The following is a 17,661-nucleotide window of genomic DNA, read 5'->3' on the forward strand; positions in this document are numbered from 1 at the left end:
CCTGTTTGATATCTTGTGTTATGCTGATGAATAGATGAAGCATTTGTAAATAAATCACAATACGTAGACGGATACTCATTCATATGAACTTTGTACATATGTTTTTTTATTTCAATGTTATGTATGTCTTTTAGTTTCAAGATGTTCATTTTGAAAAATAAAAAATTAGTGTGAGCATAGTAATTTTGTTTCGTAATTATTCTTATAACCTTTTTTTGTAATTTTATTAATGGATCCAGTGCACTGTCACAGGCCTTTCCCCAGCTTGAAATACAATATTGCAAATGACAGTAAATCAAAGCGTGATACACATCTTTTAAAGTGTCTGTGTTGACATAATTTCTGAGTTTAAGCAACGCCCATGAACCTTTTGCTACTTTTCCGCAAATTTTATCTATGTGATATTTCCATGTTAATTTGTTATCTATGTAAACGCCAAGGTATTTTATTTGATCTTTTTGTTGAATGCTTGTGTTACCAATGTTAATGTTAAAATTTTTTATGTGTTTTTTATTTGTTATTAGCATGTATTCAGTTTTTGAGAAATTTAATGATAATCTATTAAGCTTCAACCAGTTGTAAACTTGTCTTGCTTTGATGTATCTAGCAGGGTGGGCAGTTGACAGGGGGTACTTTTGAACTCAGCCGTAAGCTTTCCAAAAGGCCGGGAAGCTTGAAAAGATCACCGCGTATTCTTTGGATACAGTCTGTTTTTCTAAGATGTGTTGACTTGGCAAACGAAGATTTCATTGGTACCTGGACCAAAATATCCTCGCAACGGTCCAGAGGATAGGTCTATTGCATCACTATGGGTCTATTTCATCACTATGGGTCTATTGCATCACTGCTCAGGCTCCACGATTATTTTTAGGTTCAACCAGGAATTTATAAAAGACAAGTTTCGAGTTGAAATGAAAAGTTATTTTGTTGTTGGATAGAAAATAGCTGTCAGCTGTGTTGTTTTTTGTTTTATTGTTCATTCGTTCATAAAAACTGTTATTATTCATTGTTTTGTCGTTCTCTCAGCTAAGCTATCGCACTTAGCCGAGTCCACCTTCGCAAGTGAGCTTAATTTTTCTTTAATTTTTATTCATGTTTTTGCACGGAATCAAATTTAGGTTTTCTAAAGTAAATATATAATTAATCAAGTGACTATTGCTGCAAAACTATCATTGACTTTGACTCTGAGCAAAGTTCAGGAAGATTTTCATGAAAACTTTGGAAACAAGTTGATGGAATAAAAGTTTAGAAGCAACATGGCGGACCACTTTCGTTATCCGCGTGAGATGGTTGTGGAACAATTGAAATCGTTTGGTCATAAAGCGTCAGGAAGACGACGATGTTTCGATGTGTTGGTTGTTTTATTATGTTTATTTGCATCTATTAATCTCACTCATGGATTGTTAGCGGACGACTCATCTAAGATTAAAAACCTCCCAAGGTCATCAGGAAATTTATTGAAAGTCATCTCGAATGGAAAAACTTTGTTGTCAAAAACAAAACCAAAATCTTCACACGTGAAAATAAACGTCAAGAAACCAGAACATTTAAACGCCCCTGTGACCATCTCCCTCCCGAACCACACCCCGTCAACCTATGAACGACCCATCGACGTATCGACCAACTTTTACAAGTCCACATCATCGGATCGCACCAACTCACTTCGAACCTTCCTCTTCCCTTTTGTGACGTCATCAGGTGATTGTAACATGGCGACATCGAATAAACGTTTTTTTGTGGATATTAGATTAATTTAAACGTTATGCTCTTGCTGCTCAGCTATACAGCGACCATTGCTATAACGCGCGATCACAGATGCAACAATTGTTAGTTGAAACAGCAAGAAGCAACAACGCCCATGTGGCCATCGAGTCCGCAGCTTCTGCTACTTTGGCATGTTAGTGTCTTACCGAGGACACAACCGCGTGCTCTGGAGCGGTGTCGAACCCACCTCCTTTCAATTGTCGAACAGACGTTCTCACCACTCGACTACGCAACCAAAGTGATGAATCTTAATTTCGAATTTGAGATTATAATATCTTCCATTTTTGTCATAGCACACTTCCTTGTTAGTTTGTCCGAATAAGCCATTTCACACCTGCAGTGTTGGTGGCAGACACATTTAGTTTTATTATTTCGATTTTCATAAAATATCAACATAAAGCCAAATTTAATTTGAAGCGGCTTGAAAGATGATGTCTTGAGTTGCCTGAAAGTGATTTTTGGATTTCCATCATATTGTGTTGTGGGACTGGCGCACACTTCGTGTGAATTTAAAGACGTAGCACGGGAGGACGAACCCCCACTACAAATTTTATCTTGCTCTCCCCAAAAATACGTTCTAATATTATTACAACGTCACTGCGCCATTAATTGCGTCACAACACCATTGCAGTTTATTCTGAATGACCTTTGTTCCCTTAAAATGTTCTTTCTAGCCAGGTACATAGCATATTGCTTAATCAATGATCATATCATCATCCCCAGGCACAGCTAATATATCACAAATATTTAGTGTTGACATCAGTCGAGCAAAATCACGAAGCTGCTGAAAAGACAGTGAGATGCTAGGAAGGTGAAAGGAATGCATGGTCGTGTTTGCATCTTACTAATATGTGCGCCAGCGGGTTTCGAGATATAAATCGTTGAAAAATCTTATCCGACTTAACTATAAACAAACAATTTGAGATGCTAGCGACGGCGATGCATCCATGCAAATCGTTATCGAGGCTTGTCGCCGATATCTCATTTTTTTGATGTTTGCATCAACAACAAACAATGACGAACCAGAACATCTCGTAGCCTACATGTGGCACCGTACATCTGTGCCTCAATATACGCGAATGATAGAAAAGGCGGTTGCGATTATCACAAGATTTAAATGGCATTGCACGTAAGTGATATTTCAACTCAAAATTTCAGCTCATGTGTGGTGGCTTCTGGAATGCAATCCAGCTCAGTGACCTCCATCGTGGAATACGTCACACAAGCTGTAATTGTTCAAAGCGCCTGTTCACGATGATCTTCAGTTTAGTTTGACAAACGATGAGTAAACATTATCACGTGAATTCGTCTCCGCGCTTTTTCACTTTCATCTCTTAGTATAAGTAGAAAGCTTTGTACAAAACATGCGAATTTTCTGCAGTGATCATTCTGTGCAGTGACATTTATCCTTCATGCGGTCTTCATCCCAGTCGGGCTCCCATCGTTTGTTCCTCTAGTGGCCTCTTGTGGGGTTGTAAGGTACCAATCAACTTTACGACAAACGTTTTCTATTCTTAGTACCAAAAAATCCTTGTTATAGAAACTTTAATTGCTTCGATAACAATCTCATTGCATATTTAAGTATTTTTATTGTAGATTTCAGTCATTTCAAAAACCTTTATAGAAAGCAAAAACTTTTACTTTATTGTTGTAAAAACATGTGGAGCTTTACCCGGCTTGGTTTAGTGTGAGGTTCATGTTGGCAATCACTTCTTAATCTTCACAGGTTAAGTTGATCAACTGTCAAAAATAAAGCACGCAACAGTTGAAAGAATTTAATTCTGCTCAACGTCTTTGCTAAAAATAGAACTTTCTACGCAACTGCCGTGAAGGTCAAACAATAAGAACAGTTTGAAAATTTCCATCAACATGCACGATAGGCGTGGTGATGTTATCTAGCCCTGCAAGTTATCTTACTTCAATCAAGAGCGGCAAGCCATCATCTCAGCCTCGGTGGTCGCGATCCTGTTGTCAGTTCGACACAACGCATGACTCCACTGTGACGTCGCATCAGCCACAACGTTGTTTTCCAATGACAAATTGGAATATTGAAATAGTGTTTGGAAATCCTTTGGGCTTTTGTCTAGAATCAAGAAAGATTCATAACTTCATTGTTAGTTTGCAGATTAGGTTTTCTACAAGTTCGTGAGAGAGCCATCATGTTTGCAATCCTTTTAATTAAAAAATGGAGCAAGGTGGAATGATGAGAATGGTTGTGGCTTTCCACAACTCCGGTTGTAAGTCTATGATGAAGATGAAGATTCATCTGATAACCAGGCATAGAGGAACCATTTTAAAAGTAGGTGGGCCCAGAGATGCAGCAGTCAAAGTCAATCCAACTTCTGGGGTCTTCGCCCCCCAGAAGTACACACAAATAAAAAGGCAACAATACACACGCAGTTATACTTTTTAGAATGAGGATCCTCTGAGTCTTTTTCGAAACTGGACTTGTTTAAAGACTGTCTGGCTGGCGATAAACGATGTAATTTTCTTCATTTCAGTTGGCAGATAGATACAAACCATACAGTAGGCCCACGAGGCCTACGTGGTTCCTCCATGCCTGCTGATAACCAGAAAGAAGTCGCGTCTCTCCAACCGCGACAACACATCGGCCATCGCGAATTAATTTTTCACGAGAAATACCCCCCGCCCCTTTGCTCCCAGTGATCGGACCTTTGTTTACGCTCCAGTGGTATTGATCGATGAATTGGCGTTGGTGTTTTTCTTTGAGATGGTTTTTGTTCTGTTTGATTGCAGCCACCTCAATGGTTAACGTACCTCACCGCAAAGTAATCAATTGTGCCCAAACAATCAAGGCCCAAACAATCAAAACCCAAACAATCAAGGCCCAAACAATCAAGGCCTAAACAATCACTATATCTGGTCTAGATGAAGTGGTTGTCTGGAAGGAAGCCAAACATTGCCAGAAGGGGGCGCCATCCATGATAATACTTTCTCTTCTCATAATTGATATGGAAACATTGTAAAGGGAGAGAAAAAACATTCGTTTGGTCTGTTGTGAGAATAGTAAGGTACAAGTATAATTAATCAATATAAAAAAAACTAGAACCATAAAAAATAAAGCTATAACAGAGTCATTATGAGCAACAATATGAGCGGTTTCGTTATAAGAAGTGAAGTATTGCAAATATTTCTCTTCCTAATGGCTCGCGGAGATATTATCACGTAAACAACGAAACATCGTTCGTGTTTACTTCTACCGCCACTAATTTGTATAAGATCTTTCTCATCAGCACCGACTTGTAAACATTGGCAGCTTTTTACAATAAAAGTTGAGTTATTTTCCACGTAGCTATTGTTGCAGTTAGTCCCAAAAGGAGGAGACAAGTTTTTGAAAGGTTTGGTTCTGGCAGATACCAACTATTTAGTCGTTTCCACTATTTTTTATGCCAGTTGTGATGCTGGAATATCACCAAAATCACCTTCCTCTGTCCCATCTTTTGACTCTTCAACAAGATCTTTTCTTCGTCTTCATGTGTTAAACACTTTCCATTTACAGACAGCCAGAGGACAGGAAGGATCCGACTTGCTGGGAGCTATCTTCACTACATGGGTCGCATCCAGGTGGCTCTTCCGGAGCGGAAGTGGGGATCAGTGTGTGGAGAAGGATGGGATGTCAAGGATGCCACTGTGGCTTGTCGGGAGCTCGGGTTCTCCACAGGAGGAGTCATCGCTCGTCCAAAAATGGAGTTTGGAAGACCTCTCGGCCCAGTTGTGATGTCACAAGTTAGTTTCCAATACCCGCCTTATGACAATGAGCATTATTCCATGTATACATCAGTATATTATAATAAGGATTTGGGTTATTAGACATTATACTGGCAGAGTCAAACGTATTTTTGGAGACAAAAATAAGCTATTACATTTTTGGACATTGACGATAGCCTACTTAAACAATGTTGTCTTTTTCTCCTGAGTGTTTTCTTACCTTTATGTGGCAAGGAGAAGGTTTTTCATTGTTCGAAACTTCTCCAGAAAACTATTTCGCCAATTTCAAGTTTAATTTTGGTAGCGAGGTGATTTTTTTTAACCATAGACAAATAAAACCTAACAACCAGAAGGCATTAAACATAATAAAATGGAAATAAACTAAAAATACAAACGTTGTCGGCCATACTCATGTGACTCATGTTACAGTTACTTGAAAATGGCTAACATAAGTATGGCCGAAAACGTTTGTAATTTTTAGTTTGTTTTCATGTTGTTATGTTAAATGCCATCTGGTTGTTAGGTTTTATTTGTCTATAATTTCAAGTTTTACACCACAAATCCGTTCTTTATTTTCTTGAGATTTTATTATGATAAAAACATTGCAACAAAATGCCCTGAAGCACTAAACGTTCCTTGGTTTTTTAAATACTTGCAAAACAAACCATGTAAGATTGAAAAATTGTAAATTGAAAACTATTGATATGTCCTCCAACGTTTCGTCAGTGGGAGTGATTGAATTCTGCAATCACCAGCCTCGAGCAACTACTTTTTCAATCACCAGTGGTGTAAAACCTCTACAAGAATGCAAAACCGATCGAATTGAGCTTCCAAAGAAGTTTCTCACTCCGAGGAGAAAGATTCTTGCAATCAGTAAATCAAATGCAGAGTTGTCACAAGGAAAACTGTGATTGGTCTTCAGCTAATGTTCATGCGTCCATTGTCAGGTGAATTGCCGCGGAGATGAGTCAACTTTGGACGAATGTCCCGCGGAAAGATGGAACGGAAAGAATGGTCTCTCTTGCCCCATTGATTTGACCGCCGCTGGGTTGGTTTGTGGTAAGGCCTGTTACTAGTGATACCACGCATAAAGTACGTAATAAGTGTTTACAGGGGTCGAAAAGGGGGCGAAGGAGGCGCTTTCTCACAAACGCGAAAGAAGGTTTCATAGTGTTCTGAATTATATAATAATAAAACAATTAGAATACTGATTATTGCCTATAATAATAATAGTAATTGTTAATAGTTATAAGTTATTCAAATTGTACAACAGTCATAGATATTGCAAGGTTGATAGCGACATTTTCAACAAATATTCTTCAAATATATTTTTGGCAGCATTTCTCGCACAAACTAGCGAGAGGTTTTATAATTTAGGTTGTCCGCTTGAGGTCGCTCCGAAGGTTCATTCTCGCTGCTTTCTTTTCACCAACTTCCCGCTGGATACTTTCTACTGTCGCTACAAGTGCAGGGGCGGCCAGGTGTTGATCGGTGATCACCGGAGACACTGCAGGAGACAACAAGACTGGTCGGGCCTGGAACCGCAATGCATTGAAGGTTGCTATGGTGATCTCATTACATGCGTCATAATGGGAACAAACCAACCCCCATCGCATAGTTTTAAATCAAATGCAACTGTATTGTACATTCAAGAAAAATGTACGACCAGTCCAATTGATGTCAAGTTATCTTGTTGTGAATCGCGATTTCGAATATTGAATTCTCTTCAGCACAACTTTATAACAGGCATAGTAAAATCTTCAGTAGGTCAGTTCAAAGATGCAGCAGTTAAGCATTCTTAAACTCACCTACTGAAGATTTTACTATGCATGTTATAAAGTTGTGCTGAACAGAATTTAATATTCGAAATCGCGATACACAACAAGATAACTTGACATCAATTGGACTGGTCGTACATTTGTCTTGAATTTATAATTATTAGGCAGTGCATCCTATGGATCCGTAATTGAGCCTCTCTTTTGCATCAGCTTGCTGGGCCTGTAGTTGTTCTCTTGCTTTGTATTGCCTTTTTCAATATTTTTGTATTGTACATTGTAGCTAAATTAAATTTGAAACAAATTAAAACACTTCACTTTATACTTGACAGAGAACAGCCCTTGTTTAAACAACCCTTGCTTAAACCGAGGGGCGTGCAGAGATTACTCAAGGGAAGGGAACAACTACGAATGCATCTGCTCACAGCCGTTCGCTGGCAGGAATTGTGACGTAAGTAGCTTCTACTGTGATGAAACAAACGAGCATTGTTGATAGATTCTATTTGAATCGAAACAACTGACCACTGGTTGTTCAAGGAAATAAACCGACTTGAAATAAATTCTTAAACCAACTTTGCATGTGACTCAGTTCATTGCTAACTTACTCGCTATTGTTCCGATAACTTAAAGTAAATATCTTGTTTTCTTGGCGAAAGAAAGGATATGCTTCTAATAACTTTAATGAATGTTTTATTTTTGGATGAACATGGAAATATCTACAAATTTATCAATGTAATATTTAGCAACTTTAAAAAGAATAATTTACATAAAATATGAAAAATCTATGCAGGAACGTCATAATTTTAATATCAAGAATATTTAAATGAGCAAGAAAATTCTGATAAATGTGATGTCGTAGTAGAGTTTCAAATGGTCAAAGAAAACTCAAAGGTTAGTTTTAGCTGCATAGAAAAATAGTTTGTTGCGAGCTCATTCAATCATAGTTACGTCACAATATCCATACCAGTAGCTTCTCGTAGCTTGCAATACTACCAGAAAACTGCATCCACCATCTGTAGCCGCCCGTGAAGTCTGTTGAGTTGAGGGTATGCGTACGCATATATTGTTTACCCAGTCAGAAAATCAGTCGTTTTTGCATTAATTCAATGTCTATGGACATTGAATCAACGCAAAAAGAACAGATGTTCCGGCTGAAGTTTGCTCATATTTTCAAACATTTCAAATTCAAATCTGTTTCAGTTTGAGCGAAGTTGGGAATGCGGCAACCCTCCCATCCCCCCTGATCTCCGCCCTCTTCGCCCCCAACTCCGCATCGTTGGCGGGAAGCCCATCAGGAAGGGAAGTTGGCCTTGGATTGTTCAATTCAGAAAGTATGTTGTCTATTACGTCACAGACATGTAGCTATCATGTGCTCACTTCTGTAAGGGCAAGAATTATGATGCCTGACCAGGGCTGCCCAGTAAATTTATTTTAACAAACATTTTACAACTGGAAACGGTTGTTTTTATTTGAATACAAGCTCATAGACGATTGTAACTTCGAGCTCAGTGATTTCCCAGCAATTTGTTTCTAACCTTGGTTTTTATCCTGATCGTTGTTTTATGCATTTTAGAACGACAATGTGAAATAAATTTTACTTATGCTTGAACCACGGCGTCTATCATCGCTGTCAATACGCTTGGTTACCGAAAAACTGTCATTGTTATGGCCACTCGGAATTTCCTTTAACAAAATGTCGCGTTGTAGGGCCGTGTCTGGAACAAACCTTGTTCCGGATATGGAAGGAACAAAGCAGATGTTCCTGACTAGCAGTGGCGGCTCGTTAAAGGGAGCTGTGGAGCTGCAGCTCCCTCTGCGATCTGACATCCAAATAGAACTTGTTGAAAATACCCTTACAAAAATTTTCCTCGACGTCCTCGTGATGATTCAACTTACCTTCGCTGTTCTTGCATATTCACTCTTTAGCATTCTTTTTAAAAATTTGACTGGAAACCCTGTGGAGCTGAGCAACCAAGTAGCTCCACGAAGGGTGTTCTTTCTATTATGACGATTTGGGAAAACCCCAATGACGTGAACGCAAACGCAGGCAAAAGCGGTAACTCTTGATAGCCTCTGGGAGCTGTGCTCCCAGCAGTTTGACTGTATTCCAATGTTGCTCAGGTCAGCACATACATTGCTGGTTTCGTTAGACAGCTTACCGGTCATTGACGATAGACTATGAAACGCAGAAAAGTTTTGTTATTTGACATAACTTAGCCTATATTATAATTAGCTGTTCATTGGCTAGATTTGCCTTATAGCATATCAGGACTTTGTGATACCAGTCTACAGTGAGCAATTTTTAGCATACATGGTTGCAAGAGCAATAGCCAGGGAGGGCACTTAAGACTAACCTGTGAGATGTTGAACCAGTCTAGAGTATTATAGCCTGATTATTGATATATTCCTAGTTCCTACTGTCTTATCCCTTTTGAATTGTTAATTGTGTAGCCTACTGTAGACAGGTAGAACAAATAAGTACCGTACCGGCAACTCGGCAGCCGTGGCCGAGTGGTTAGCGCGTTGGGCTCGCAGTCGAGAGCCTGCATGTTCGACTCCAGCCACCCGCACTTGCTGTTGTTTCTCTGGGCAAGAAACTTTACGATAACTGCCTCTACCTAGTGATCGATTTCGAGTAATGGGTAGTACCAAATTTAAGTCATAAGTAGAGTAGACAACCGGAAACAGACATTGCCGTCGACTGCAGCGTGGGTCAGGTGTACGTCGGAAGGCGTACACCGATGCATAGCGCTCAAGTCCGCTTTCCCGCAATGCAGGATAAAGATAAACAAACAAACAAACTCATATTGTATTAACTAAGCTGCTAAATTGGCTACTCTGCCTGACTATCTTTCATTTTACCTACACATAGCTTATGTAAGATTATTGTTTCAAATTGTGCTATCATCATTATACTGAATGTTAAAGCTTTTTTGATCTGATCAGCAGACAACTCTGTTCAATATTTGTAAAGTACAACTTTCAATAGGTTATCATTACAAGAAAAGATCAATATTAAACTTGAAGGTAGGTCAACGCCTTCCCTTGAAATTTCACAAAGAGCACCATCCAGCAGTAGTAGGCTAAATTTTATACCCGGCATTTTAATCAACATTTATACAAAACTAACTTGTGGCTATGTGGCTGCAGTGCAAAAAATGCATTATTTTGCTTTCCACGCTTACTGTTTGGTGGTGATACATCATGGACAAAGTCTAGAATTAAAGATTTAAATCATATCAATCGAAACATTGCAAGACATGATAAATCGCAACTTCATTTGAACAACATGGTAAATTTATATACCTCTTTTAGGAACAGCTAATATTGCTTCCCAGCTTGATTCTGGATACAGATAATCAATCGCTCGCCACAATGAGAAAGTAAAAGAAAGTCAGCAAATTTTATCAAAAATTATCAACTGCATCAAACTGTGTGAGAAATTTGAGTTGCCACTCAGAGGTCATGATGAGGTAGCAATCCATTATTGCAAAGAAGTTGCTTGCAAAGTGGTAGCTACACTAAGATTTAGGTTTTAGTTTTTTTTTTTTTCTTGTTAGGTTTCTAAGCACCTTTTCATTATGTTCAGAGCCATTCTTAAGCTAACTTTTATTGCTACATACAGTACCATCTAACACTCATTCTTACAACGCTGTGATTTTACTTCTATGAGAGCTCATGCCTGCTGTATTAACTGTTTTTAATTTCTCTGAAATCGCTTCATTTGCATGATGACTAAGTATGAGTGGTGCAACAATCAATGCATTCCAGTTGAGGTTAGTTGCAATTTTTGAAGTTTTGTAGGCTACCATTAAATATATATACAATTTTTAGTAAATGCTCTATCTCATAGTTTTATACTGGAAGTTTCATTTGGATTTATACGGGCAAAATTTATTTGATATCAATCAATCTGCTTATCGTCAACATCACTCCACAGAAACAGCTTTACTAAGAATTCATAATGATATTGCTACTGTACTTGACTGTAATCATAGCATTGTTCTACTTTCTCTTGATCTTTCGGCTGCTTTTGATAGGCTACCATTGATCACAAACTTCGGAGCTGGTATACAAGTCCCCCCCTGGTAACTCATGACAAAGACAGGACTCGACCAAACATATAGGGTGAAACTACTTTACTTTTGCTTTACTGTTCACACACTTCAATCCACATGTTTTGGTCAATTCCTCTTTGTCATGAGTTACCAGGGGAGGGGGACTTGTATACCAGCTCCCAAACTTCTTATAAATCGTCTCAAATCAGATTTTGACATTACAGGAATGGCACTTGACTGGTTCTCTCCTTATCTTTTTGACCGAACTCAGTCTGTAGCAATTGAAAACTCAATGTCTTCTGCAACATTCCTTTCTTCTGGAGTTTCTTAGGATTCTGTTCTCGGCCCTGTCTGGTTTTGCCTCTACAAACGTCTGTTTGACATCATGAAGCGATATGGGCTTTCATACATAGAGTTTTACAACACCACTCATATGCTGATGATATACAATTGTATTTGCTTGTTACTGATGAAGATTCATTGTGTTGTATTAAAAATCAAAAATGTTTGGTTGATATTTCAACTTGGGTGTACTATACTGTAATATGTTAAAACTGAATCAAGAAAAATGTGAGTTTATTGTATTTTCTCCAAAACGGTGTATTTCAAAGTTTAACGACATGACCCTTACCCTGAGTAATATTATTTCTTCTGATTCAATTAAATTGCTTGGTGTATTATTAAATCAACATTTATGTTTGGAAAAATTTGTCAGTGACACTGTTAAATCTACTTTTTTCATCTCAGAAATATTGGTTCCATCAGACAGTTCATAAATATTGATGCTTGTAAAACTTTAACTCATGCACATCTAGGCCTGATTATTCAAATTCATTGTTAAATAACATTGTGCTATTTTGCGTCTTCAAAGAGTTCAGAATACTGCCGCTCGACTAATTACTTTAACACGCAAACATGAGCATATTACTCCTATACCAAAATCCCTGCATTGGCTTCCAGTATTGTATCGTATTCGTTTCAAAATATGTCTATTAATTTATAAAGTTTTCCATGGTTTTGCTCAGAACTATCTGGACACTTTGCTTATTCATTATAAACCTTCCAGAACTTTGCGTTCTCAACATTGCTCTTTTGCAACCCTTCATGTAAGACACAATATGGAAATCGCACTTTCCCAGCTGTTGCTGCCAGTTGCTGGAATTGTTTGCCTATTTGTGTAAAAGAAGCTGAAAATTTAAATGAATTCAAAACTCGCTTGAAAACGTTCTATTTCACTGAACATTATGACTGAAAGTACCGTATTATTTATCACCATTGTCATGCACAGTGCACAGGAGCATAGTTTGCACTGTGGATGTGGTGCTATGTAATTGTTAGTATTATTATGCGTGAAAATTGTTTGGACTTAGCCCTCCTAACAACATGGTTCACGGCACCTGACCGACTGTAGACACTATCGTCTAAATGTGTAAGTCAGCACACCTTTAAGTGTATTATGTGGTTTGTTATCTGAGTTAGCTGTGTGTGTCATTGCCATGTTGTTCTCTAAATTTTGTTGCTGCAATGCCCTCGCCTTTCTTCGTACGTCAAAAGGGTTGTATCGAAAAACACGGTCAAACGATAATATTCAAAGCAAAATTTACGAGAACTATGTCAGTATATTATCTGAACTTGGTCTCTTCATTTACTTCGACATTACTGTTTGATTACATCTTCCAAATTATTATAGTCTATGGTTGGCTGCTCAACAAAATAAAGTAAATTCAAGTGACTTTACCCCAATAAACAAAGAAAAATTGTTTATTTTAAATATCACCGTATGTGATGTAGTCCTGGTCCTTGGGTACTTACTATAAACTGCAACCAGCAGCAGAAATTTCACTTTGAAACAGAATACTGTTACCTCTTAGTTGTCGTTGCTCCTTGGGGCAAGGGGTAGTAGTCTACCAGATAGTGTCCCTGGCTGAAGTTACAGCTGTCCGAGCTGTGTATATGTTTTGTAAAGGCCTTTGTTTCATTTCCGGTGCAATAGCCATGCATTTTATTTCGCTGCAGTAATACACACTTTCCTATGCGTGTTTTAATGATCATCGTTTGGCTGCTGTTTCTAGTGCTATTTTCGTGTGTTTACACTTTGTCGTTGTTTGTATGCGTTGGAAGAAATTTAATAAACCTCCGTCAGAACACCCAGCACCCCATAACACCATGGAGTTTTTCAAAGAACAGTAGGGCTACTCCACCTGTATTGAGACTTCTTGTTATATAAAATCTACTTGCACCTTAATTATGGAAATTTATGTCTGTGAAAACTCTTTGTAAAGGTAATCAATACATTAATCTCGATTATTTTGATTGCAAATTATGCTGGAAATACGCTCAGAACGCACCAAATTCAATGTAATTTGTCAAAATTTTCTGGGGGAGACCCCCCAGACCCCCCGCCGAAACGTTCGCCTTCGGCGAACTCTGCAGGGACATGTCACTTGCAGCACCCTCACTTCTACAGGCCACGAGCCGCCACTGCTGACTAGAATGTTGAGTTGGGCCTTCTATCAACGAGAGGTTCATAGCAACCATCTTCAGGCAACTTCGGTGCCAGTGCAATCTTCCATAGCGCGTTATTGACGGACGTTAAGCTTTGAGCCATTATTTACAAATCTAACTTGTGATAAATTATTGTAGTTATACAAATTAAATCACGCTTCTCGTGACATCGATTGTTATCCTGGACCTTGTTTCTGGCGAGTTAATCACGATGTTGAATTGTTTCATCACTATAGGAATGACGTCCACCTGTGCTCTGGAACGCTCATCGCCCCCCAGTGGGTAGTTACGGCCGCACATTGCCTGCAACTAACGTAAGTTGATGGTTTGATGTAGAAATGTAGTTGCCTGGTTGGATCAGAAATATTCAAGGGAAATCCCCCAATGTGAAAGAGTATCAATCTTGGTTTTAACTTTGTTGTTGTTCAATGTCATTCAAATACAAACGCGCCACTATGTAGCTGGACGAATGAATCGCTTTGACGTTTGTTAAGGCAAGAATATCGTTTCTAGTTGCTCCAGTTGCTTTGGGTATGTGGACAGTGGAGCCAACTGATTCTTTCAACTAATTCATCTATTTTAAACTGTTAGGTTTGGTGGCCGTGCTTAAATTTACTTTCATCGACGTATCCTTTAAATTTACATCGCATGCACGTTTTAAACTTCTGTGGTTTTGCCGCCGTTTCCTTTTATAGGTTTTATTCCCGTAAACTGTTGGTAACTTTATCATTGCTGTTGTTTTCCTACAAAGAAAAATAAATTGAATTGAATTCTATGCCAACAGCCAAGGTACTTGATGCGTTTCCAGTTAAATCAGATTCATTTCTGTCACGAATGTATCACATCCACTTTTCCTCAAAGTCTAGAATGACATCACTCTCTTACGACGACGCGTCACTTCCTCCGCTGTGTTCACAATTTTCTTTGATCGATTTTCAGGGATTTACCCAACGGACCAAACAACGACACACGGTGGACAGTGGTGGCGGGGCAGCACAGCCGCTTGGGACACGATAACACGAGCCAGACAATGGAGATTGTCCACGCAATCCTGAACAATTACACGAACCTCGCTGACGACATTCCGCGTCGCGACATCGCTCTACTCAAGTTGAAGTTTCCAATCAGGACAGACAACGTCAGTTCCCCCATCTGCCTTCCCAAGGGGCGAGAGGAAAACCCGCCCCCGGGAACAAAGTGCTGGATCGCGGGATGGGGAGAAACAAGTGAGTTTGCTCAAAAATATAGGCTAGGTGACAAGTAGAAGACATTGGTTCGAATCTAAGCCAATAAGCAATCACAATTTCTTGACATCGCTTTCCTTAACCGAATAATTAATGAGCTCAGCATTGGTTATTCCTGGTAGTTTTGCATACTTACAGAGGCTTTTGACACAGGGCCGGTTACCGAGATAGGCAGAGTGAAGTTTACCGATTGTTGAAAAAGTGTTGTTGCGGGAAATTATTCCATTCACTAGGTGCCGCTGAATAGAGAGCAGTCCTGAAATGCGTTGCTCAAGCGCACACCCCGAAAGTCGAACCAGCGCCGCATGATCTTGAGCCGGGCGCGTAACCATTGAGCTAACGGGGCGGGAAAAATGTTTCCCATCACATTCCATTGTGACTAGAGGGGGGTTTGGCTAGAAACATTAAAGGGCGAGTTTAGGGATATTTAGTAAACTACCTACTTAGTTTTGTTTTACCAGAAGTGTGTGCACTGCATGATGGGATACCAGTTGAATATGCAATAACATCAACAAAACGTACAATCTTGCCTTGATAGGCTCCATAATCATGGTCGGTACGATGCTTTCTCGAGCTACACTTACTGTAGAGGTCAACACATGGCAGTTAATATTTTACCTGAAGTGAATGGTTGTTAAATCGTTTCAGTTGTCGGAGAACCTCACCCTTACAAATGCTTCTCTAGAGTTCTTCTCAGTTATGAGTTGAAATAATTTTACAGATGCATCCCAGTTGAAGCCGGCTAGCATCCAACAAGGAGACATTCCAATCCTATCCATCGCTAGATGCAGGAGGAGCAGCGACTCCATGAGATCTTACAGTCTAGTGGAGGATGACATGATTTGTGCTGGCTACAGAGCAGGAGGGGTCGATGCGTGCAGGGTAAGTGAAAGTTTGTAGGTTCATCATTGTCTCGGTACGGTACCGTAGTTTAGTTGGTTAATTGGAAACTTCATTCTGTCAAACTAGGTGACCGGGCCGCGAAATTGTTTCCCACGAACTGTCACATTTACATTAATACCGTGTGAACTGTGAATGCAAACATTTTTCGTTCAGTGGTTTCATTTTGTGTCTAATGTTGTGAGTGAGAACAACGGTTCGACACTTTTTTCAAAGACATTTTTTTCTTCTTTTATATGAATTTTTGCGGTGCAGAAAAGCTTTTCAAAAAAAGTAGGGTTAGGGTTAATTCTTAATCAATTCGGAAAATCTTACTTTTAGAGTGACCAGAATCAATTTCTTTTCTCAATATTTTTAAACTTGACTATAGGTGTGTCTCCAGGCTTCGATTTTATTTTTGAAGTTCAATGATTAGATTTGGACATGGAGGGCGGAAATTGGCTGCTGACTTTGAAAACCACGCGGTAGCCAGTAGCCTAATAGCTACACTTACAGAAATATGCAAATGATACAGAAAGTTTGTTTGAAAAAAAATTTACGACCGGGCCTGCGTCGAAACGAAATTGCTAAGATTTAGCTCTCGAAAAAGCTTTCCCAGTCTGAACACAGAGATTCTTACAATCAATCAATCACATAAGTCAACTGACGTTTGAATTTAGTCACAGAACAAGATATTTATTTATATCTGACACTGTGACATCGTAATTTCAGGGCGACAGCGGTGGACCATTGATGTGCCCCAGAACGGACGGGAGCTGGTACATTGCAGGAGTGGTGTCATGGGGGTATATATGCGGTGCCGCAAAAAACCCAGGGGTGTACACGCGAGTGTCCCACTACTTGAACTGGATCTATAGCTCGATGCAAACGATCTAATACTTTCGTTGTTTATTCTGTTGTCGATGATCGCTGCAGGCGGGATGACTCTCGCGGTGTTTTTATCGTAATTTTGTTGCTTTTGCGAGAAAGTTGCCAAACTTGTGTTGACGACTCTCCCCCGGAGTCGGTCATCGTCAAAACCACTGCCCTACGGAATTTCATTTTGGTTTTTAATGGTCCGATGACAACTGACAAGGTTCGCACCAGGTTGTGGAGTTACACAAATCTCCTGGAAAGTATCCTTCTGTGATTCCGTAGAACTCGTTGGCCCCAAGTCACATAACAAACGTCTCATTGCGTCGGATTCATGTCGCCCAGAACCTCAAACCGAACAGACAGCGCGATACTCCCCGTGGCCACGTCAACAATGCTTTCCCTTGTGAGTTTATTCGCGTTCTTTATGCAACTGATATGGTTTGTGGATCTAAAACAGCACGTTGTTGTCAGGATTCACGTTTTCGCCACTTTTCCATTCATTGTCGTACTGGTTGGTCGCTTCTTGTTCCTGGCACTATCTTTTATTGTTTCGGAATACTACTAATGACAAATATAAAGCGATATCGTGTTCTTTTCACAAAAGCGGTTAGCCTGGTATTTGAACCAAAGCTACAAACTTGGCCTGTGTATGATTGTGATCAGGAAGTGGCTACATTCAAGATGTGCCAACACGAGGGGACAGCAGCAGTGACAAGGGCAAGAATGGGTTGGGCAAATTTCAGGCAAACTGTGATACAGGAAAAAGAGGAAGTTAAAAATTCGAAGTATACCGGAGGTCTGCAATATTGTACGGCAACGAGACATGTGTGC

General features: G+C 39.4%; 1 protein-coding gene across 1 annotated transcript; it reads left to right on the plus strand.

The window, feature by feature from the left end:
• Positions 1 to 1,124: 1,124 nt before the first annotated feature.
• Positions 1,125 to 17,420, plus strand: LOC145784303 (neurotrypsin-like). The gene is made up of 10 exons (XM_082596094.1): positions 1,125 to 1,698; positions 5,285 to 5,511; positions 6,441 to 6,552; positions 6,871 to 7,050; positions 7,601 to 7,719; positions 8,469 to 8,599; positions 14,068 to 14,145; positions 14,771 to 15,057; positions 15,797 to 15,957; positions 16,687 to 17,420. Exons 1-10 carry the CDS (start codon positions 1,257 to 1,259, stop codon positions 16,849 to 16,851), a joined length of 1,902 nt encoding a protein of 633 aa, XP_082452220.1. The 5' UTR covers positions 1,125 to 1,256; the 3' UTR covers positions 16,852 to 17,420.
• The last annotated feature ends 241 nt before the right edge of the window (positions 17,421 to 17,661 follow it).

Source organism: Aplidium turbinatum, chromosome 15 (genome assembly GCF_918807975.1).
Source record: "Aplidium turbinatum chromosome 15, kaAplTurb1.1, whole genome shotgun sequence".
Classification (NCBI taxonomy): Eukaryota; Metazoa; Chordata; class Ascidiacea; order Aplousobranchia; family Polyclinidae; genus Aplidium; species Aplidium turbinatum.

What these genes read in the sequence shown, in the direction of transcription:
- LOC145784303 (XM_082596094.1), top strand. Translation starts at nt 1,257, where the DNA reads ATGGCGGACCACTTTCGTTATCCGCGTGAGATGGTTGTGGAACAATTG. An exon ending in GCCCAGTTGTGATGTCACAA is followed by an intron (nt 5,512 to 6,440) that starts GTTAGTTTCCAA and finishes GTCCATTGTCAG; the next exon opens with GTGAATTGCCGCGGAGATGA. An exon ending in CGCGGGATGGGGAGAAACAA is followed by an intron (nt 15,058 to 15,796) that starts GTGAGTTTGCTC and finishes ATAATTTTACAG; the next exon opens with ATGCATCCCAGTTGAAGCCG.